General features: G+C 69.6%; 3 protein-coding genes across 3 annotated transcripts; 2 read left to right on the forward strand and 1 right to left on the reverse strand.

Annotated features, from left to right (window-relative positions):
- The first annotated feature begins 1,103 nt into the window (after positions 1 to 1,103).
- Positions 1,104 to 4,172, forward strand: LOC137672102 (interferon regulatory factor 4-like). The gene is made up of 8 exons (XM_068416094.1): positions 1,104 to 1,316; positions 1,711 to 1,900; positions 2,050 to 2,093; positions 2,356 to 2,458; positions 2,769 to 2,870; positions 2,954 to 3,349; positions 3,501 to 3,619; positions 3,723 to 4,172. Exons 1-8 carry the CDS (start codon positions 1,143 to 1,145, stop codon positions 3,861 to 3,863), a joined length of 1,269 nt encoding a protein of 422 aa, XP_068272195.1. The 5' UTR covers positions 1,104 to 1,142; the 3' UTR covers positions 3,864 to 4,172.
- A 935-nt stretch (positions 4,173 to 5,107) lies between these two features.
- Positions 5,108 to 6,514, forward strand: FOXS1 (forkhead box S1). The gene has a single exon (XM_068416083.1). It carries the CDS (start codon positions 5,126 to 5,128, stop codon positions 6,461 to 6,463), a length of 1,338 nt encoding a protein of 445 aa, XP_068272184.1. The 5' UTR covers positions 5,108 to 5,125; the 3' UTR covers positions 6,464 to 6,514.
- Positions 6,515 to 10,003: 3,489 nt separating this feature from the next.
- MYLK2 (myosin light chain kinase 2) lies at positions 10,004 to 18,532 on the reverse strand. The gene is made up of 12 exons (XM_068416066.1): positions 18,453 to 18,532; positions 16,026 to 17,527; positions 15,672 to 15,919; positions 14,796 to 14,901; positions 14,463 to 14,556; positions 14,168 to 14,277; positions 13,446 to 13,587; positions 13,152 to 13,222; positions 12,823 to 12,951; positions 12,429 to 12,581; positions 11,939 to 12,071; positions 10,004 to 11,481 (listed from the first exon to the last, which is right to left on the reverse strand). The coding sequence occupies exons 2-12, from the start codon at positions 17,468 to 17,470 to the stop codon at positions 11,401 to 11,403; spliced, it is 2,712 nt and encodes a 903-aa protein (XP_068272167.1). The 5' UTR covers positions 17,471 to 17,527; positions 18,453 to 18,532; the 3' UTR covers positions 10,004 to 11,400.
- Between the last annotated feature and the right edge of the window lie 3,065 nt (positions 18,533 to 21,597).

Below are 21,597 nucleotides of genomic sequence, written 5' to 3' on the forward strand. Positions count from 1 at the left end.
ACAGCCCTTTGCCAGGGCAGTCAGGTGGTGCTTGGGACCAGCCAGCTCCTCCACGGGGTGAAATCCCCCCTCCCCTTGCCAAGAGGGCAGCTGAGGGAAGGACAGACCCTCCTGGCAGCAGTGGCGCTGGGGAAGGATGCTCAGGAGCCAGCTGGGAGCGAAGGGGCTGTCTGGGACCCTGCGCTGGGCCCAGCCCTCTCGGGGCGCTGACACCCATCTCACCCACCTCCCGCAGAGCAGCGCGGGCACGGGCAGCCGTTTCCCGAGGCATGGGAAGGCCGGTGCCCAGAAGCACCATGACCATGGGCACCGCATTCCTCTGCGGGGTCGGCTTCTGCCAGGAAGCCCAGGGCCGGCGAGGAGCCAGCGTGGGCACGGGATGAGTCAGGCTCCCTCAGGCTCATCTCAGCCCTTCCCACCCGGTTCCTGTTCGACTCAGCACCCAGAGCCCCGCGAGGCAGATACGAGTGTCAGAGCGGAGGAGAGACTCGAGAGAAGGGGCAACGTCACTGCTCACACCAGCCTGGAAACCCCGTCCCCCCCACACCCCTGGGCTGAGGTGCTGGTGCCACAGGAGCGCCCAGACCCTGGGACAGAGAGGTGTCCTGGTCCCCGAAGCAGGAGGATGGGGCAGCAGAGTCCCTTGTCCCCCGCGGGGAGTGTGCGGGAGTCCTGAAAGTCTGAAAGGAGGCACTCGGGGGTGCAGGAGAGTCCCCTGTGCTTTCTGGTGCCATTACATCCCTGTGGGATGCCCTGTCCCCTCTCCTGTGGGTGTCCCTGTCCCCACTGCCATGGGCTGCCCTGTCCCCTCTCCCATGGGTGCGAGGTGCCTGTCCCTCTCCTGTGGATCACCCTGTCCCCTCTCCCATGGGTGGCCCTGTCCCCTTTGCCATAGGCTGCCCTGTCCCCTCTCCCGTGGGTGGCCCTGTCCCCTCTCCTGTGGGTTGTCCTGTCCTCACCGCTGCGGGTGCCCCTGTCCCCCCTCCCGTGGGCTGTCCCGTGTCCCCCCCGTTGCCGGGCTGGCGGCTCAGCCCCAGCCAGCGGCATCGGTCGGGAAAGGGAAAGTGAAAGCCGGGCTCACGCTTTCGCTTTCGTTGCCGCGGGCCGTTCCCGTGGGGCCGTTCCGGGGGCGCGGGGCCACCATGGCGGAGCCCGGGGCGCCCATGCGGCTCAAGGAGTGGCTGATCGCCCAGATCGACAGCGGCCGGTACCCGGGGCTGCGCTGGGAGAACCGGCACCGCACGCTCTTCCGCATCCCCTGGAAGCACGCGGCCAAGCAGGACTACCGGCAGCAGCAGGACGCCGCGCTCTTCAAGGTACCCCGGGCTCCCCGGGACCCCCGCCCGGCTCCGGGAGCACCCCTGGGACCCCCCACCCATCTCCTTGCTCACCCCCAGGGCTCCCCATTGCCCGGCCCTGTGCGCTCCCCTGGGACCCCCAGCTTGGCTCCATGTGCACCCCCAGGACCCCCCCCCGCCTCCATGCACACCCTCAGGACCCCCCACCCGTCTCCATTCACACCCCGGGGACCCCCCACCTGGCTCCATGTGCTTCCCCGGGACCCCCCACCACCCAGCTCCCCGCACCCCCCCGGACACACAGCCCCGGCTCCCCGCTGCCCCGGTGGGCTCGTACCCCCTTGGACAGCGGAGCGGGGGGGGCTGGAGCGCTGGCAGCCCCCCCCAGCGCAGGGCACCCTGTGCCTGGCAGGCTTGGGCCGTCTACAAGGGCAAGTACCACGAGGGGACGGACAAGGCTGACCCCTCCACCTGGAAGACGCGTCTCCGCTGCGCCCTCAACAAGAGCACCGACTTCCAGGAGGTGCCTGAGCGGAGCCAGCTGGACATCTCCGAGCCCTACAAGGTGTATCAGATCGTGTCCGACGGCACCCGGGACTTAGGTACGTCCCTGCTGTCCCTCAGAGCCCTGTGTCCCGCAGACATCACCCTTCCTCCCCACTCCTCTTCCTCTGCGGGTGTCCCGGGCAGCCGGGCGCCTTCCCGGGGGCTGTTTGCCCGGGGCTCACCGGGTTTTCCTTGCCCTCCGCAGAGAGGGACGGTGACACGCGGTCCCCAGCCGCCGAGGATCAGCAGGTGAGCCAGCCCCCCGCCCCATGCCATCCTGGAGAAGGTGGGAGCCCCCCGCCCCCCCTCGCCCACCGGCTGCCCCCTGCCTGCGCCGCCTGCGTCCGTCCCGCTGGGCAGCCTGAGCATCCCCGAGGGTCCCCTGTGCCACGCAGGTGCCAGACACAGGCGGGGGGGATCTGCTGGCACAAGGGGGCCGTGGCAGAGGCAGCAGCCGGCTCAGGGCCCCCGCTGCCGGCTCAGCCCTCACGGCAGCCGCTCTCCTGCCCAGGGCAGCGCCGCGGGCAGCCCGGAGGAGGAAAGCCAGAAGGGCACGATGGAGACGTGCCACGTGTCTGCGCTGCCGCTGCTCCATGCCCACCCGGCCGAGCGAGGTGAGGAGGGTCCCCGGCAGCGGGATGGGGCAGGGGCAGGAGCAGCCCCTCTCTCTGCAGCCCCGCGCCCCGTCCCTTGTGCAGGCAGTGCCCGCGGGGAGGGGGGCTCGGGCTGGGCGCTCCCTCCCTGCCCCAGCAAAGCCACCCGATCCTGCACTTAGGGGCTTTAACAAGGCCCAGTAACGTGCAGCAGCGCTGGGAAAGACCCTGCTGCCCACCTGGCCCAGGGGCTGGGGCCAGGACAGCACCCGGTGGCCCTCGGGGACAGTGGCCCATGTCCCTTTACCACCTCATCTCTGTCCTGGCCCAGGGTACCACGTGAGGGGGGTCTTCTATGGCTGGAACCCGACCCCTGGTCGTCTCCCCCCCGGGCCCCCATCCTACCTCCCCGTGGAGGACATCAACCACTCAGGTAGGAGCCGTGGCAGCCGGGCAGTGCCCTGGGCAGCCCCCCCAGAGCGGGCTGCCCACGAGCTGACCCTCCCCTCGCCCCAGACTGCTGGCTCCACGTCCGCCTCTACTACTGCAACGTGCTGGTGAAGGAGGTCACCACCCGCACGGCCGAGGGCTGCCGCATCGCCGCCCGCACCGTGCCGGCCGACAGCGAGAGCCTCTACGGCCCCTCCTGCATGGAGCTGATCGAGCTCCCCCCGCCGCGGGCGCTCGGCGGCACCGGCCGCGTGGCCGGCATGACCGACGTGCTGGAGCGGCTCCTGCCCCACCTGGAGCGCGGCGTGCTGCTGTGGGTAGCGCCCGAGGGGGTCTTCATGAAGCGCCAGTGCCAGGGTAGGGTGTACTGGAATGGGCCACTGGCCCCGCACAGGGACTGGCCCAACAAGCTGGAGAGGGAGAAGACCTACAAGCTGCTGGACACGCAGCAGTTCCTGCACCGTAAGTGCCCACCCGCCGCTGCGGGCACACGGCTCTGCCAGCCCCTGCCCCGGGAGACACCGATCCCCTGGGGAATGGGGGTCCTGCTCCGGTGTGTCCACGCTGGGGCCGTGGGGCCCCCGTGTCCCCTGACGGGGCCGGTGTCTTGCAGAGCTGCGGGAGTACCTGAGCCGCGGGCAGCCCCCGCCGCAGTACCAGATCCACCTGTGCTTCGGGGAGGAGTACCCCACCAGCGCCGCGCACCGCTTCCACAAGCTCATCATGGCCCACGTGAGTACACACCGGCCCTGGCGAGCTGGGTGCTGGGGCCACCGCGGTCCCGCAGGTGCACGTGTACCCGCACCCGTCCTCCGTCGGCTCCGTGTCTCCGCAGGTGGAGCCGGTGTTCGCGCGGGAGCTCTTCCATCACGCCCAGCGCATGGGGCCGACGCTGCTGCGCGAGTGCCCCCAGCCCTGCGCCCCCGGCGCCTCCAGCCACGTTATCCACGTCCTCAGGCAGCTCTGCCAGCCCTGAGCCCGGGCAGGAGGAGGAGGAGAGCCCAGTCGTGACAAAGCCTCGGGGTGCTCTGCCACGCCACGGCCCCGCTCCGGCCACCAGCCCCCGAGCCGGTGTGCGCAGGGTGCTCAGCGCTGCGGGGCCGGACACGGGCGGGCGCCGGTCGGGGTGGGCTGGGGGCGATGCCACCCCTGCCCAGGTCGCTGTATTTATTCCCGGGGAGCCCCCAGGGTGGGATTTGCTGTGTGCTTGTCTGGGGAGCCGGGGTAGAGCCCGCTCCGCCCTCGCGCCCTGCACCCCCGGGACTCCCCGTTGGCAAACCTTAGAATAAAGGTTGGATTTCGGCACCGCTGGCTCCGGCGTGGGGGGCTGGTGCCCGTCTGAGGGGGGCATGGGCAGCTGGGGGAGCTGAGCCCCAGCAGAGCCTCATGCTGTGGGCAAAGCCAGCTCAGCCCCAGCTGCGGGGGACAGCGTGAGCCAACCCCCCTGTCCCTGCGCTGGCTCGAATGCCATCCTGCCCCGAGTGCCATCCTGCCCCGGTCCCCAGCCCCTTGGCAGGGGGTGCAGGCAGTGGCAAGGTGCCCTTCAGCTGCTCTGCCGACCCGGCAACGCTGGAGCCTGTCCCAAAGGCTCTTGCTGCCCGTGCCTCAGTTTCCCCTGGTGAGTGGTGTGGGGGGGCTCCTGGGAGGTGGGGGCTGTGCTGCACCCTGGAGGTAATGTCCTGGGTGGGCACGGTGCGGGGACCCGGCACAGCGCGGGGGTCTGGCACGGTGCGGGGACCCGGCACAACCCCAGCCTGGGGTGGGGGCCGAGGCCCTGGGGTGGGCAGGGGGCAAGTGGGGAGCCGAGGGCCAGCAGGAGCCCCAGCCCTGCCAGCGGCACCTCGCTCAGCCCCCCGCTGTCCCTGGCCAGGGCCCGGCTGCGCACCGTGGGCAGGATGAGACCCAGGTCGTGAGAACCCCCCGTGGGAAGCGGGGCTGGGGGAGCCGGGGGCCGTGCCCGGGGCTCGGCGGTGGCCAGTGCTGCCCACCTCTGCCCCGGGGAGCCTGCGGCTGTGCCAGCCCCGGGGCCGCTGGCTGCTGGCCACACACTTTGGCGGCCCGTCCGTCCGTCCGTCCGTCCGCAGGGACCAGCGCTGGCCGGCAGAGCCCCGCTCCGCCCTGGGCGGCCCCGCAGAGGAGGGGCCCGCCACCCCCCTCGCCGCCCCCCTCGCCGCCGGGATTTAACGGGCCGTGCCGGGGCCGGGCGGCAGAGCGGGAGGGCTGCGGGTGGCCGGGAGGATGCAGCCGGACCTCCCCGTCGGTGACCCCGCGCTGCGCAGCCCCCCGGCCCCCGAGCCACCCGGCGGCCCCTTGCCCAGCGCCGAGGCCACCAAGCCCCCCTACAGCTACATCGCCCTCATCGCCATGGCCATCCAGAGCGCGCCCCAGCAGCGCATCACGCTCAGCGGCATCTACCACTACATCATGGGCCGCTTCACCTTCTACCGCGACAACAAGCAGGGCTGGCAGAACAGCATCCGCCACAACCTCTCCCTCAACGAGTGCTTCGTCAAGGTGCCCCGCGACGACAAGAAGCCCGGCAAGGGCAACTACTGGACCCTCGACCCCGACTGCTACAACATGTTCGAGAACGGCAGCTTCTTGCGGCGCCGCCGGCGCTTCACCAGGAAGAGGGGCCTCCGGGACGCGCCGGGCGCCGAGGGGGACGAGGGGCGCGGGAAGCCCCCCAGGCACCGGGCACGGGTGGCACCCGCCGCCCCGCTGCCCGAGGAGGGGAAGGCGGAGGGGGGCTACACCTCCCCGGCAGCCGTGGGGCGCCTGCCCAGCCCCGCCGCGCTGCCCGAGGGCACCGGGGTGCCAGGGTGCGCTGAGCCCTGCGCCCGCCGGCAGCCGCCCAAGGGTGGGCAGCCCTGCCTGTACCCGCCGGACACGCCACAGCCCAGGGGGCTGTTCTTAGCCCCCACCGAGAGCCGCCCGCCCAAGGAGACTGTCTTCGGGGGGCTCCCGGCAGCGCTGCAGCTGCCCCGGCCAGGTCAGTACCCGCTGCCCAGCGAGCGCCCGCTGCCGCACCCTGCCCTGCTGCCCGCCCTGCTGCCCGCCCAGCCCAGGGACCCCCCGCAGGACTCTCCGGCCCCCCCGGGCACCCCCCCGGGGCAGCTGGAGGGCGAGGAGCCTGCACCCCTCGGGCTGGGAGTGCAGCCCTTTGGGCAGGTGCCCCCCGCGTTCCCTGGCACCCTCCTGGGCACGAGCAAGCCCCCCCCGTCCTGCTTCCCGGAGGGGGAGGGCTACGCGCAGCCCCCGCTGCCCGTCTTGGGCCCCTTCGGCCGGCCGGGGCCCGAGGCGCTGGGTGGCAGGTACCAGTGCCGGGTGCAGGCGCTGAGCTTCTGCGTGAAGGAGCGGCCGTGCGGCGCGGCGCTGGAGCAGCTCCTGGCCGTGGCCCCCCCGGCGCCCGCCGCCCCCCGCCAGCCGCCCTTCGGGGCCGCGGGGCCACGGGTGGGCGAGCAGAAGGAGCCGTGGGGGCCGGCGGGCGCGATCCCGCTGCAGGGGGGCAGCAGCTACCCCCTGGGGCTGCCCCCCTGCCTCTACCGCACCCCCGGCATGTTCTTCTTCGAGTGAGGGACTGGCCCCCCCGGACACCCCCGGCACCCAATAAAGCACGTTCCCCAACGCTGCCTCTGTGGTCTCTGCACCCCGCTCAGGGTGGGCAGCAGGCAGGGGCGAGCTAGAGACCCTCTGCCCCAGCCGGGGCGCTGGCTGGGGGACACGTGTCCGCTGGGACACCCGGCACAGCCCTCGTCCCCGCTGGCCCCTCCATCGGCCATCGCCAGCTGGGCAGTGAGGCCGCGGAGGGACGAGGCATGGGCTGGGTCAGGGCACCCACGTTCAGGTCCTGTGTCCCTGCGAGGTGCTGGGGACAAGGTCCTACTGGCGTGCGGGGTGAGCAGCCCCCAAACCCCATCCCAGGGTGGCAGGAGGGACCTTGTCCGTGAGGGGCAGGGGGACCTGCTGCGGCAGAAGCGAGCCCCCACAGAGCCCTGCTGCCACCTCCCCACACCACTCAAAGTGCCCAGCTTTGGCCCAGGTGCCACACGTGGCACAACCGGCACGGTCTCAGCACATGGCCCCACTCACATGCCCGCATGGCCCCGGAGAGATGCCAGCGAGGAGCGCAGGGTGGTGGCACGGTGTGGGGGGCTCTGCTCTGGGTGGGACAGGGCTCCCTCCCCTCTGTGTCCCTGCTCGGGGCTGTGCTGGTGCCCGGCCGGGGTCCCACCAGGTCCCTGCAGGCACTGGGACACCCCCAGAGCCGGGCTGTGCCAGGGGCTGCGGCGGGAACGGCCGGGGAAAGCGGATTCCTCTGACCTGAATCACCGGGCAGCCTCAGGAGGCACCGGCTGCGTCACCGCTGCCAGCACCAGGCTGGGCACAGGGTCTGCCCCAGCCGGCCGGGCTGGGGGCACGGGGGCCCCCAAACAGCCCGGGCTGGGATCTGGCTGCCAGCCCCTTCCCACGCACCGCCGGGACACGCGGGCCAGCGTTTCCACAGCGCTGGAGTGGGGCCAGAGCGATGCCAGCGAAGTGGGGGTCCGTGCCCGTGCCCCCATGCCAGGCTGGGAAAGGGGGGATCCCAAGAGCAGCAATGCCTGGACCCCACAGCACAGCCAGCCCCAGGGCGGGCACAGGAGGAGGACGCTGGGGTGGTGGGGGCTCCCAACGCTGCTGTGGGCAGCTGGTGTGTGGCAGAGCCCCCCCAGCCCCGCAAGGCCAGTGGGACCCCGGCTTGGCCAGTCCCGGGGCTCTCTGTGGGGGCCTCGCTGGCACCGAGGGACGGTGCTGGCGTCACTTGGCGACCGGCAGCATCGTAGCGGCGTCAGCCCCGATATCAGCCCCCAGACGGCCGCTGCCGGGCCGTGGACACATCCCAGCCCCAGGCAGGGCAGGGGGGGCCGCCCTTCGTCATCGACGGAGCGGGGACGGCCACTCAGCCCCCGGCCTCTCTTTTCTTCCTTTTTTTTTTTTTTTTTCCCCAGTGAAAAACAATATTTGAGCGCCTACATCATGCTGGCGTCTCCGGAGCGGCCGGCGGCGAGCGCGGCTGACCTCAGCCCCCTCCTTCGCGCGGTCCCCGGGGGCGCGGGAGGAAGCGAGGGCCGCAGCCGTGCCCAGGGGCCGTCTGGTTCCCACGCCGCGGCCGGGCCCATCGCCCACCCCGGCTCCATCGCCCGCCCCAGCTCCATCATCCACCCCGGCTCCATCACCCACCCTGGCTCCATCGCCCACCCCGGCTCCATCGCCCGCCCCAGCTCCATCACCCACCCCGGCTTCATCACCCACCCCGGCTCCATCGCCCACCCCGGCTCCACCCCGGCTCCATCACCCACCCCAGCTTCATCGCCCACCCCGGCTTCATCACCCACCCCAGCTCCATCACCCACACCAGCTCCATCACCCACCCCAGCTCCATCACCCACCCTGGCTCCATCACCCGCCCCGGGTCCCGCTGCCGCCTGGGCACACGTGGCCCCAGCCCCATGCGCTGCCCCGGGCAGGGGTCCCAGTGCTGGGAGCAGCATGGCCCCACGTGGCACATCCCGTTTTCCCCTACGCTGCACCCCCGGGGATGGGGACCCCCACCCCGCAGCGCCTGGCTGCCTCCCCCACCCCGGCTCTGCAGACCAGGGCCACCCGCTCTCCCAGTGCCCCCCTTCTCTGCGCCCACCCTGGCTCCCCCGTCCCGGCCGTGGGCTCGCTGCTTCCCTGCCCTGCCTCCTCCCTGGCTCGCTGCCGGCTCGCCGTGGGTGGCCTGGCCCCCGTCCCACTCGCCCGCTCCCAGCATGGGCCGAGCTGAGGCCGGGGACTGGGCTGCACCTGGTCACGGGGCGAACCTGCTGCCGGTGCCGGTGCCGGGTGCCAGGGCTGGAGGTCTGCCCACTCCCCGTCCCTCCTGTGGGTCGCTTGCCCACGCGGGCAGCATGGGTGCTGCGGGGACGGGGTGCAGGCAGAGGAAAGGGTGCTGCTCCGTGCGAGCGCTCGGGGCTCCGGGGTCGGCTGCTGTGGACACACGTGCACACACCCCAGACTGTGCTGCGTGTCCACAGGGGTGACAAGGACCCCCCACGCAAGGGATGGCGCTGGCTGACATGGCCCGTGCTGGACCACGACCAGCCCCGTCACTGTGCCCATCAGCCCCAGCAGGACGTGTCCCCTCCCCAGGGCTCCCGAGCCCTGTCCTGCCCCTTGGCCAGGGGCGCGGGATGGGGGCACGGCTGCTCCCACGGGTGTTTGTCCTCAGCCCCACTCCTCTGGCCCCAATGGGTGCCCCCGTGGGGGGAAAGGATGGGGCTGGGGCTGTCAAAACCAGCTGTGGGGTGGGGGTCCCCACCCTGGGCTTGAGGTGCCATGGGGTGCCAGTGCCCGTGCCTCCCCACGCCGCAGCGGTGCACACGGAGGGCTGTGCTCAGGAACCGCTTCCCTGGCACGGCTCGGGGGGCCGGGAGCAGCCGGGGGCCATGGCCCAGCCGGGAGCACCGGGGGCCACCCCGCAGCGGGACCCTGCAGCCCCCGCGGCCCGCCGGGGCCGGGGCGATGGTGGCTCCTGGGGCCAGGCAGGAAGGAGACGTCACCGCGGCGGAGCGTAACTCAAACCAGATGGGGCTGCGCTGGCGTCCAGGCCCGCGGGGTGGTCACCGAGAGGAACCGGTCAAAGGCTGCGGCAGGAAGCGGCTGGGAGGGACACCCGTGGCCGGACCCGCGGCCGGGCCGGGCGGCCGTAACCGCTTCGGGGCTGCAGCAGCCCCACCGGGCAGAGGGGCACTGGCCCCCACCAGCCCTTGCCTGGGCATCCCACCCCACTGGGGATGAAGCCGTGAGGACACCCCTGACCACCCACACACCCACTCCCCATCCATCCTTCCATCCATCCCCCCTTTCCCGCAGCACCCTGGGGTGCTCAGAGATGTCCACAGGCTGCAGACACTGGACCCCCCTCCCCGGCACCATGAGCTGCACCACCCTGCCTGGGGCTCACCAGCTGGTCCCTGTCCCCAGCACAGCCAGGGCCCCTCTCCATCCCCTCTGCTCCGGGGACAAGATGCCGCTTCCCATCCCCTCCTCGCTCCCCTGCAACCCTGGGACCTCAGGCAGGAGCAGCAGCCCAGGGAGGGGGCTGGCAGCGGCCCCCCAGGAGCAGGGCGGGCGCGGGCTGCGGGCAGACTGTACATTTATTTACAAGAAGGAGAGAGCCGGGCAGGGCTCCGGCATTGGGCAGGGCCCTGTGAGCTGTGTCCCCTGTGTGGGGGGACGAGCCTGAAGCCCCTCCACCTGCCGCAGCCGGTGGGGCTGGGGGGCCTGTGCCTCCCCCCGTGGTTTTTCCAGCGGGCACAGGGGGCACAGGCGGCCCCGGAGCAAACACACAGCCCCGGCCTGGGGGGGCTCGGCCACAGCAAAAGCCAAAGCTGGAGGGCAGGGGGAGCCGGGACCCCCCCCGGCAGCCCCCCAGCCCCTGCCTCAGCAAGGCTGGAAGCTGCAGAGCGCGGGGGGGGATGCCCACTGGGAAGCCCAGGGAAGGGGGTCGGGGCGAGCAAGGGGCAGCACCGGCCTCCCCCAGCCCGGAGGGTCCCGGGGAGCCCCCGCGCGCGGCGGGGGGAGCTTCGGCCGCCACCCGGCAGTTCCTGTGCGTTGGTGGTCGGGGCTGGAGCGGTGCTCCCGGAGCGGGCCCAGCTGCTCCGCATTAGGCCGCCGCGCTCGGCTCGCTCCGGGGGAAGCAGAGGTTGTGTTTTCCCCCCGCTGGCAGAGCCGAAGGGCAGGGAGGGCAGGAGGAACAACAAAGCCTCCTTCTTCCCTCGCTGGCTCCCAGCTGCGGCCGCTTCTGGAAGCATCCTCCGTGCTTCCTCCCTTCCTGTGCGAGCAGCGCTCGGGGCCAGCTCCGCTCCCGGTCACCCAGGGAGGAGGCGCTTCGGCCCCGGCTCCGGTGCCAAACACCAGGGTGAGGGTCCACAGCCCCACGTCAGGCCGTGGGAAGGGAGGTCGGGCAGAGCAGAGGTGCTGCGGGGCAGGCGTGAGATTGGGGACCACTGTGCAGGAGCAGCCCCGCAGCCCGGGGGAATCCAGACGGGAGCAGGGTGGGCACGGGGAGGGCTGGAGCCCCGGGCGCGGGTCCCCGGCACAACGATGCCACCCGGGGTGGGATGAGCTGGGCAGAGCAGCTTCGGGTGCAGGCGAGGAGCCCGGTGGGGTCCCGGCCCCCGAGCAGTCCCACAGCTGCTGGGTGCCAAGGCAGGGCGCAGCAGAGCAGGACCCGTGGTGGCGGTGGCACAGAGCGGGCGTGCAGCGTGTGCCACAGGGGCACGGGGTCCAGAGCAGCCACCGGGCAGCAGCAGATGGGGAGGGGGCTGCGAGGCTCCAGCCCTTGGCCCCTGCGGTGGGGAGCGGGCAGGGGCTGACCCCAGTGAGGTCCCGCTGCCGCCCAGGAGCCAGGCTGACACGGGACCCTCCCAAGCGGTTCCTCTCCGGCCTCGACGCACACGTGGCTCAGGCTCCCCCGGGAGCCCCCCTCAGACGCCCAGCGCCGTCAGCGACCCCGAGCTGGTGATCTTCTTGAAGCGGTTGGCAGCACACACCCCGATGAAGTTTTTCTGTAAAGGGGGAAGAGGAGAGATGCTCATCCCACCGCGAGGGCTGCAGCTCCGGAGGCTGAGCCAGACCCCGCTCCCGGGGTGGGTGGGGAGCGGGCAGCCCCCCGGGCACCCACCCAGCCGGGCTGTGTGGGAGGAGAGCGCAGGGATCATCCCCTACATTCTGTCCTGACACCACTCCTGCCCCTAAAAGCTGCTCTTGGGATCAGCTCAGGGAGGACAACCACGAAGGCACCTATGCTTGAGAGGGGCCCCACCCTGGGGGCACCCACACAGGACCCTGGTGCTGGGGGAGCCCTTCCCCCAGGCTCAGGGCACCCCAGCCCTTGTGTCCCCGCAGCACAGCGAGACAGACCCATCCTTCACATCCCAGATGCCACCACCCGGATGGGCAGAGGCTGCCACCCCCCCAGACTGCGCTGACCCTCCTCCCCGTGCCCCCCATGCCCTCCCGCACCTTCCAGCGCCGCCGCATGACGTATTTCTTGAGCAGCACCTGGGACTTGAGCCGGCGGTTGCAGCGCTTGGCCTTGTCTGCCAGGTTGTTGAGCCAGGGGTGCTGCAGGCACTGGCCAGCGCTCATGCGGGCACTGGGGGCGAGAGGAGCGTGGGTCACCCCGGCTCGAGCCCCTCAGCCCCAACCACCCCCTTCTCCAGTTGCCCAAGAGCCCCAAAACCCCAGAAACCTGCAGGGGGGATGTGCCCAGGCACGGGTGGGGCTGGGCAGGACCCAAGGGGTCCAGCGTGTCCTGCTTGGGGCAGGTGACCCTGGAGGGACACGGGCTCTGCTGGGGACAGCCAGCAGCCAGGGCAGGGCCCCGACAGCCTCCTTTGGCCCAGGACATCAGGGGGTGCTGGGGGTCCCGGTGCAGAGGGCAGTGTGTGGCACCCAGGGGCTGGGCATGCAGCTCTGGGGGTGCCCACCCCAGCACCCCCCAGCCTCACACCTCTTCTCCTTGATGATGAGGTTTGAGACAAAGTCCTTGGCCTCCTCAGAGACGCTCTCGAAGGTCTCCTCGTCGAAGTACCAGTTGGCAGCCAGGACGTTGTTGAGCGTCTCGGTGTCGTTGTCACCCAAGAAGGGGGAGAGGCCGCTGAGCCTGGGGGTGCAGGGCAGGGGGTGAGGAGTCGGGTGCCCTCGGGCTGTGGCACTTCCCAAACCCCTCCAGAATGGAGCAGGCACAGGCACCCCCAGCCCTGCTCGCTGCTCCCTGGCCCCCCTGCCCACCTCCACCAGCCCACCGAGCATCGGGGTGCCCGGGGCCCCTGTGCAGCTTAGGGACAGCTCAGGGCCCAGGGGGGCTCTGCCCCAGCAGCTCCCCCCACACACCCCCAACGTACAGCATGTAGGTGATGACGCCCATGCTCCACATGTCTGTGGAGTAGGAGACCTGCTCGTAGTTGACCACCTCGGGAGAGAGGAACTCGGGGGTGCCGAAGTTCACCTTCAGCTTCTCCTGGGGGTTGTACCTGCGGCGGGGGGGGAGTCAGGAGGAGGGGGACAGGCTGCTCCCCCAAACCACCGTCCCCCTCCCAGCAGGCGCTGCCCTCCCGTGCTGTGCCAGAGCTGCAGCCCAGAGCGGGTCCAGGGGCTCCCAGCACCCCGAGGGCGTACGGGGCCGAAGGGTGGGATGGGGAGGAGGGATGGAGCCGAGGGGGGAAGACGGCACCTTCGAGCCAGCCCAAAGTCGATGATCTTCACCATGTGCCCAGTGGCAGTGACGCAGAGGATGTTCTCGGGCTGTGGGGACAGGGAGACCATTGAGAGGGGATGTCCCCAGTGCGTGGGTCTGGCAGCCCCCGGGTCCTGTGGCTGACCCACGCCGGGGGATACCGATTCACAGGCATCCCTCGCACAGCTGGGGTCGGGGACACACTGCCCTCGTGAGCACAGCGGGGCTCGGGCCAGCACGCAGCTCCCTGCCTTGGTGGCTACAAACCCGTCACCACCCCCAGCCCCACACCTTGAGGTCGAGGTGGAGGACGCGCATGTGGTGCATGAAGCGGATGCCCTCGCAGATCTGCCGGACGAACACCATGCAGTCCACCTCGGTCAGGTGGTAGTCGTCATCGATGATGCGCTCAAAGAGCTCGCCGCCCTCCACGCTGCGTGGGGACGGACCGCGGGGTCACCCGGGGCTCCCTGCTCCATGCCACCCTCCTGCGGAGACCCTTCCCCTCCCCGGGGACCCCCCAGCCCAGCCCCACCGCCAAGGCGGTGCTGCAGAGGCTGAGCAGAGCCACGGTGGGTTGTGCGTGTGCTGGGACTGGACACCCCCCCAAGGCAGGCGTGGGGGAGCGGGGTTACCCCAAAACACCCCAGCTCCCCTGGAGTTTGTAGAGCAGAACAGCCCCAGCACAGCCCCGGCCTCACTGGAGCAAGGGGGCAGGGGGAAAAGGAGCCGTGTGGGAAGGACTTGGGTTGTCTCCCCCCTTGCGATGCAGCTGTGATGGAAGTGGATGCTGTCCTGGGCAGGCAGAGCCCGAGGCTGCCCCCGAGCCCAGCTGAGATGAGGAGATACCCGAGAGGAGATGGACAAGGTGAGGGACATCCCCTGGGACCAACCCCTCCTGCTTGGCAAGGGGCTGGCACCTCTGCTCCATCGCTACAACATCCCCTGCGTCCCCTGCGATGGTGCCCCTCACCCAGGCGTCGGGCCCCGCACGGCGCTGCCCCAGCACTCACAACTCCATGAAGAGGATGATCTCCCGGGGTGTCTCGATGGCGTCGTAGAGCTGGATGAGGTTGCGGTGGTTCAGCTGGTTCATCACGTCGATCTCCAGCAGCACCATCTCCTGCAGAACAAGCCCCCGGGGAGTGTGGGGCGTCAGCGCCAGCTGAGCCACCAGCATGGGGGACAGGCTGTGCCGCAGCGTCAGGGACACGCCGGGCACGACCCTGCCACCCAGCACACCTTGGCCGTGCCACTTGCTGGTGGCACCGTGGCCAGGAGGAGCCCCCGCCCCAGCGTCGGTCAGACCTTGTCCTTGGCACCCTGCTTCCGGATCACTTTGGCCGCCAGCTTGAGCCCCGTCTGCTTCTCTGTGCACGTGTGGACTTCGCCAAACTTGCCCCTGGGCAGGGAGAGAGGGAGAGATGCCAACACCATCAGCTGTCCAGGCTGCTGGGGACCCCCACATTGCACTGGGGTGCTGCCCACTGCTCCCCTCCGCACCCATCCTGCCCGAGGCACCAGCCCATGGTGGCCAGAGGAGCCCCATCGACCCAGGACCGTTGCCCAAGGCTGGACGGCAGCTCGGGCAGTGCCAGGGGAAAGCGGGGTGTCCTCTGCCCGCCCAGGGCCCCTCCTTACCCTCCCAGGATGTCCTGAGAGCTGAGGTTGAACTGGGAGCTGACGTTGGCAGACCGCAGGGTGACGATGCGGTGGGCGAAGGGTGCCGGTGGCGGAGGGACATCATCTGCCCAGAGAGGAGGGCTGGGGTGAGAAGGGGAGCTGCCTGGCCAGGGGACCCCGCTGCTGGGCACCCCGGGGTGGGAGGCTGCCCCAGTGCAGGGTGAAGGCGGGCACCCAGCGGCGCAGCCCAGCCAAGCCTGTGGGTGCAGGATGCGGCCAGGTACCGAGTGCCTGGCTGCAAATCAGGGTCCCCTGGCTGCCTGCTGCACCGGGGGACACAGCACCCCCCGACAGGTCCCTCGCCCCTGACCACAGCATCGCCCCGCAGCACGGCACCCACCCGCTGCATGGCACCCATCCCGCTCCACGGCACCCACCCGCTCCCCACCATCCCACGTGCCACGCTCGCCCTCTCCAGGCCACGCTGCTGCGTGTCACCCCCTCCGGGCCACCACCCCCCGACGCCACCACGTCCAGGTCACCCTCCCGGGACAGACCCCACGCAGGGCACACCCCACGCACCCGCCCTGGGGCCCCCCTTCCCGACCCAGCCCCACGAGCACCCGCCGCCCCTCGGCCCTGCCACCCCCGCAAGGACAGCGGGGACACGCTGTCCCCTGCCACGGGCCAGGTGGTGGCTGTCACCGCCCGGCTCCTGTCCCTGCGGACAGCCAGGGGGACCGCGCCTGGGGGGACGCGGCCCGTTTCGCCCTGGTTACAGCGAAGCAGGAGCCCGGGGCTGCCGGGCGGGTGACAAGCTCAGAGCCTGCGGTGGCAGCGCGGGCAGGGCCGGGGGACCCCGGGCTGTCACCCGCAGAGGGGCCGGGGCCGTACCCAGGATCTCGAAGGGATCGTCCTTCCCGGCGTCGGGGCTCAGGTAGGGGCTGGGGGGCGGCTCTGCCTCCGGCCGGGGGGGCGAGCCCCCGGGGCCGGGCTCCAGCGGCTGCCCCGTGGCACCGGGCACTGTCCTCTCCTGGGGGGCTGGCGGGGCAGGGCCAGGCTCGGCCGGCCCCTCGCTCGGCTCTGCCGCCGCTGTCTCCTCCAGTATCATCTCCATGGCCACGGTCGCGGGCTGCTCCCCCCTGCAAGCAGGAGCAGGAGGTGAGCAGAGCCCAGCCAGCAGCCCCCAGCCCAGCGGGACCCCGGGCTCCCCAGGGAGGGGATCCCATCCCGGGAGGGTGCGGGTACCTTTGGCAGGTGGCCGGGCAGCTCAGGCTCTGCAGCAGAGCCGGGCGCGGGGGCTCAGGGCCCCTCGGCTGCTGCCGCTCGCCCATCTCCACCTTCGCCGCTTTCTCCCCTTCGCCCTGAGCCTTCGCAGCAGCCGTCACCTCCGCGGGCTCCTCGCCTCCAGCCCCAGCCTCCGCTGCAGCCGGGGCGGGTTCCACCTTTGCAGCTTGCTGCCCTCCATCCTTTGCAGGCTCTTTCTTCCCTTCAGCCTGAGCCTTTGATGCAACTGGGGGTTTTTCGACCTTTGCAGCTTTCTTCCCTCCATCCTGTGCCTTTGCAGGAGCCGCAGGTTTCTCCTTCGCGGGAGCCGCAGGTTTCTCCTTCGCGGGCTCCTCTTTGCCTCCATCCTGAGGCTTCTTTGCAGTGGGGGTTTTCTCTGCCTTTGCCGCTGCCTTCTCTCCGTCCTGAGCCTTTGCAGCAGCCGGGACCTTCTCCTTCGCAGGAGCTGCAGCTTTCTCCTTCGCAGGCTCCTCTTTGCCTCCGTCTTGAGCCTTTTTCGCAGCTGGGGCTTTTTCTGCCTTTGCCACTTTGTTCTCTCCATCCTGAGCCTTCACCGAGGCTCCAGCCTTCTCCTTCGCAGGCTTTTTATCAGCTGGGGCTTTCTCTGCCTTTGTGGATTTCTTCCCTCCATCCTGAGCCTTTGCAGCCACTGGCACCTTCTCCTTTCCAGCCGCCAGGGTTTTCTCCTTTGGGGGCTCTTCTTTGCCTCCGTCCCCAGCCCGTGCCCCAGCAGAGGCTGTCTCCCCTGCGGGTTTTGCCTTCCCTCCTTCAGCCTTTGCTGCAGCTGGAGCCTTCTCCTCTGCGGGCTCTGCTTTCCCAACACCCCCTGACCCACCAGGGGCTTGTCCCTTTGGGGACTCATCCTTCCCTCTGTCCTGAGCCTCAGTGGCTGCCGGCACCTTCCCATCCGTGGGTGCGGCTCCTTGGGGCTCCCCCCCAGCCGGAGCCTTCTCCTTCCCAGGCTCATCCTTCCCCCCATGCTGGGCCTCGGCGGCCACCGGCACCTTCCCCTCCACGGGTGCCACCTGCCCTCCATCGCGCTGCGTGGCCGAAGCCTCCTCTGCCAGCGCTGCCTTCCCTCCAGCCCGGGGCTCTGGGGCGCTCGGGGCCAGCGCTGCCTTCCCTCCTCCGGCCTCTCCAGCAGCCGCCTCCTGCCCCGGCTCTACCTGTCCCCGGTCCTGAGCCATGGCATCCGCCGGAGCCTTCTCCTGCCCGGGCTCGTCCTTCCCTCCATCCTGTGCCCCGGCGGCAGCGGTCACCGTCCCCTCCGTGGGTGCTGCCTGTTCCCCGTGGGGCTGGGCAGCCTGCGGGGCCGCCGGGGCTGTGCTGTCCTCTGCTCCGGGAAGGACTGTGCCACCAGCCCCACCGGCACCAGACACACCACCTGCCCCACCGCCCTGCTCCATGGGCGCTCCCCGGGCAGGAGGCGGCTGCCCTGCGGTGCTCCCGGTTCGGCAAGGCTCCTGCGGGAGAGAAGAGAGAAGCTGAGGGCTCCCCAGGCCTGACGCCCCACAGAGGGGCACAGTGGGACCCGGGCAGCAGCTCTGCTCCTACAGAAGAGGGACGAGCTGCTGCCACCCAGCCAGGAGCTGTGGCACCACGCCGGGGGTCCCACAAGGCTGCCGGTCCCTTGCACCATCCCGTTGTGCCCCGGTGTCTGCTCGGCGGTGACTGATCGGTGGCCTGACACCGGCACCTGTCACTGCCACGGGGCCTCCGGCGCGCAAACAGCCGGCGTGGCGCAGCCACGGTGCCAATTTGAGGCCGTGTCCCCCCATGGCAGGGCAGGAGATGGCGGCTCTGGCCCCGGGCTGGCGGGATGGGGATCAGGCGAGGTGAGCATCCCCGGCACGGCCGCACTGCTGCACACCCCAAACCGCACAGGCAGAGCCCCGTCTGCTCGGGGGCACGCGGACCCCCGGCCCCGGCGGCTGCCAGCACTGCCTGTCCCCCTGCCCGGTGGGCACCGCAGCTCCTGCCCACGCAGTCCCCACCAAGGGGACCTGTTTGTGCCCATATACATGCACAGGCTGCCAGCACAAGCTGCCACCCCGTCCCCTCCAGCCCAGCACCCATTCCCCGCTCTGCCCCAGGCTCTGCTGCCCATCCCTGCCCGGCCACCTCCCCTCACCCCATCCCAAATCACAGCCCCCCTGTGCAGAACCTGGCACAGCCCAGCCCTGGAATAAACCCACCAGCAGCCACCCCAGTGCCAGGGGAGTCCCTTGCTGCACCAGCAGTCCCAGGCTGAGCAGCCCCCTGTGCCAAGCCACGGGGAGCCCACGGGGACGGAGGCGTTCGTCCCGGGGCCGGGGGCTCTGCTCTCCCTGGCACCCCCCACCTCCGTGCCCCGAGCTGGCGGCCATGGGGACCCCCCGACCCCCTTACCTGGGTGGTGGTGCAGAGGGCGGTCAGGGCAGCATCCGCACTGCGGCAGCGCCCGCGGGAGCAGCCTCTTCTATGCCGGGTGTAACGGGGCCGGATTAGTGCGGGCAGAGGAGGATCCCTTACAGCAGCGCGAGCCGTCCCGCTTTGCCTTTCCCAGCACCTGTCGCTGCTGGAGCCCGTTCAAAGGACACGCCACTCTTCCCAGTCCCCACGGGCTGGGGACGCACAGACACGGCACAGGGGACGGGGACAGAGCAGCCTCCTGCCCCAGCACAGCACCGCAGGGAGGGCTGGCACCGGGCACCACAGCACCCCAAAGAGGTCCCATGGGGGTGGTCTGGCCGAGCCGGACACGGTCCAAATGGCCAAGTGCTTCCAAGGTGCCCACAGGTGACACAAGGTGGCCACTGGCCACTGCATGGAAATGGTGGCCGGGAGTAGCTGGCGATGGTGCCAGCCCCCCGTGCCGCTGAGCCGTGGCCAGCTCAGCCCACCGGCACCAGCCCTGAAGGACCCTGCACCCCGTGAGTGTGATGTGGCACCGAGGGCACCCTCAGCTCTGGGCTGAGACCACCAGCGAGCAAAGTGAGGGGTGAAACAGAAGGTGCCCCCAGTGCCCTTCCCCTGCCCCGGGCAGCAGCCGCAGCCCGAGGCCAGTACCCACCTGCCTGATGGCAGAGATGCTGCTGCAGAGCAGGGGAGCGAGCGGGTGCTGCCAGGGCTCGCCCCGATGGCGGCTCTGCCCTGGAGACCCTGCCCATCCCCTGCGCTGCTGCAGCCTCCAGCCGCAGCCCTGCCCCACTGCCAGCCCACGGGCATGGACTGAGCTAAGGAGAGAGCAAAACTTGCAGCTGGAGTTGCCTCCTCTGGAGCCCAGTGAGTCCTGACAGCAAAACCAGCAGCCGCTCCGCAGTGGCACGAGGGCAGGAGCATCTCGGGCACCCACCGCCACCATCACCACCCCCTCAGTGCAGGAGCCAGACCTGGCTCAGCAGACACTGGGCTCTCCCAGCTCAGACTCACGGCTCCAGCGAGCCCCCCCGCTCCCCAAGAGCGGAGTCAGGACCTGGAACATGGTGAGAACCAAGAGGGATCACGCAGGGAGCAGGCCCATGGCTCCAACTGGCGTGCTGAGGTTGGAGCATCACCAGTACCAGCAGCTCTCGGGAACCACGACACCCGCGCCGCCCGCTCCCATGGCGAGCGGGAGTCCCCCCGGCTCAGCCTCGGCAGGGCACGGCGGCAGGAATAACTGGCGAGACGTCGTGCCTCGGGCAGCGGGGCCTCTGCCCACCGACTGTCATCACCAACGTACAGTTTGGAATTGCCTCTCCCCTCCTCCGGCCGAGGGCTGCCAGGCACCTGGAGGCCACCAACGTCCCTTCAGGCACGTGCTGCCACCGCTGCGCCAGCCTCCGGCTCTGTACCCTCCCGGCGAGCCCCGGGTGGAAGGAGCATGTCCCCTCCCTGGGCAGGGCAGCAGGAGCCACAGCCGTGCCCCACAGCCCCCTCGGGGCAGGGGAAGCTGGGATGAAATTCTCCCAGGAGAGCAGGAGCCTGCCTGGAAGGTGGCCAGCCTGCCCGGGGCACCCGCAATGTCACACACGTGTTGGTGGCCGTGGCACAAAGCCTTGGGACGAGGAAGCAGAGCTCAGAGAGTGTGGAGATGGGTCTGCAAAGGAGGGGTGCACGTAGGACAAGTGCCCTGTGGTTTGGCACTATTAGAAGCCAAAATTAATTGGTGGGCAGAGGGAAATAAGCTGAAAACAGTCCCCTGGCAAGGAAGGTTTGTGGTATTGAAGGGCAAGAGCTGCTGCACACCAGGATTGCCAATGCCTTGGTCCAAAACCCCACAGAGCACAGAAACAAACCAACCACCACCGCAGCTTCTCAGGTTGGGGCTTTTTTTTTTTCTCCCCATTCAGGAACTTAAAGCCAGCACCTACATTGCCTGCAGCTGGAAAAGAGCCTGTCCTGGGGGGATCTGGCAGCGCGTCAAGCACGCCGGTTCCCTAGCTACACGGTTGTCACAACTCGGGCAGCACACTTTAACCTTTACGCTTCTCCCGGGTAAGGGACGCTCCCTGCGCGGCCGAGCCCTGCCCGTCCGCCAGGAAACCCTACACCCGGCTAAATCGGGCGGCAGGGCAGGCGGGAACAACATCCCCACCTGAATCCCGGCCATGCCACGGTAACACAAGCCAGCCTGCCCGTCCCGCTGGGCACCAAACCGGGCACGCGGGTGGCAGCTTCCACCAGCACCCAGGACTTCCCCGGCCGAGCTGCCACCGGGTTGTGACAGGTCCCAGTAAAGGAATGGGGAAAGAGTGAAAAAAACCAACAGCACCAAGAGCTTCCAGAGCTACACAGCATCTCAAGGATGGCAACGTGGTTGCCAGTAGCCACACCAGGGAGCACCAAGCCAAAGCACCGGGACCCGCCGGGGTGCAGGCTGTCCTTGCCAGCTCCGTGCCAGGCCACGCTGGCAGCCAAGGTCTCCCAGGAGAGAGGCCAGCAAGAACCAAAGCTGCAGTTTCGAGAGCATCATCAAGGCTTTTCATAATAATCCCATTCACCAGCTAATAAGATCTTGCCATTCTCAGCTACCCTCAACGTAAAGTCCAGAAAAACATTGGCTGCCTTTTAGTTCCAGCTCTAGTCCAAGCTCAGCAAATTACCTTGGTAACACCTGAACGAGAAACACATCAGAGGAAGGTTTTGTACCCAGGTCCAGCTCTCCTTGCTCCCCTGCCCTCCAGCCCCCCTTGCTCTCGAGGCACGCTCAGGACGGTGATGGGACTTGAGCTGCTGAATACAACAATGTTTTTGTAAAAGCCACACAGCAAGAAAATAGATTTTACACCCGTTTGTCAACCTACCCTGACTCTAAAGGCATATGCTGAAACGGTACTTGGTTAAATCCCAGTCTCCTGCTCCACTCCTGTGACTTTATTCTCTCACTTATACTTTTCTAGGACTGGGAAAATCACCTGCCCCTGGTTCCCTGCTGAAGCCGCAGCTGAACCCCTGTTTGGCTCCTCCAGGACATCCATCTTTTACACATTTTCTACACTTGAGCACTTTTTCCAGCATGTCACCACTTTCCTCCTCATTAAGGGGGCAGGTTACACTCATCACCCACCCA

Source organism: Nyctibius grandis, chromosome 19 (genome assembly GCF_013368605.1).
Source record: "Nyctibius grandis isolate bNycGra1 chromosome 19, bNycGra1.pri, whole genome shotgun sequence".
Taxonomy (NCBI): Eukaryota; Metazoa; Chordata; class Aves; order Nyctibiiformes; family Nyctibiidae; genus Nyctibius; species Nyctibius grandis.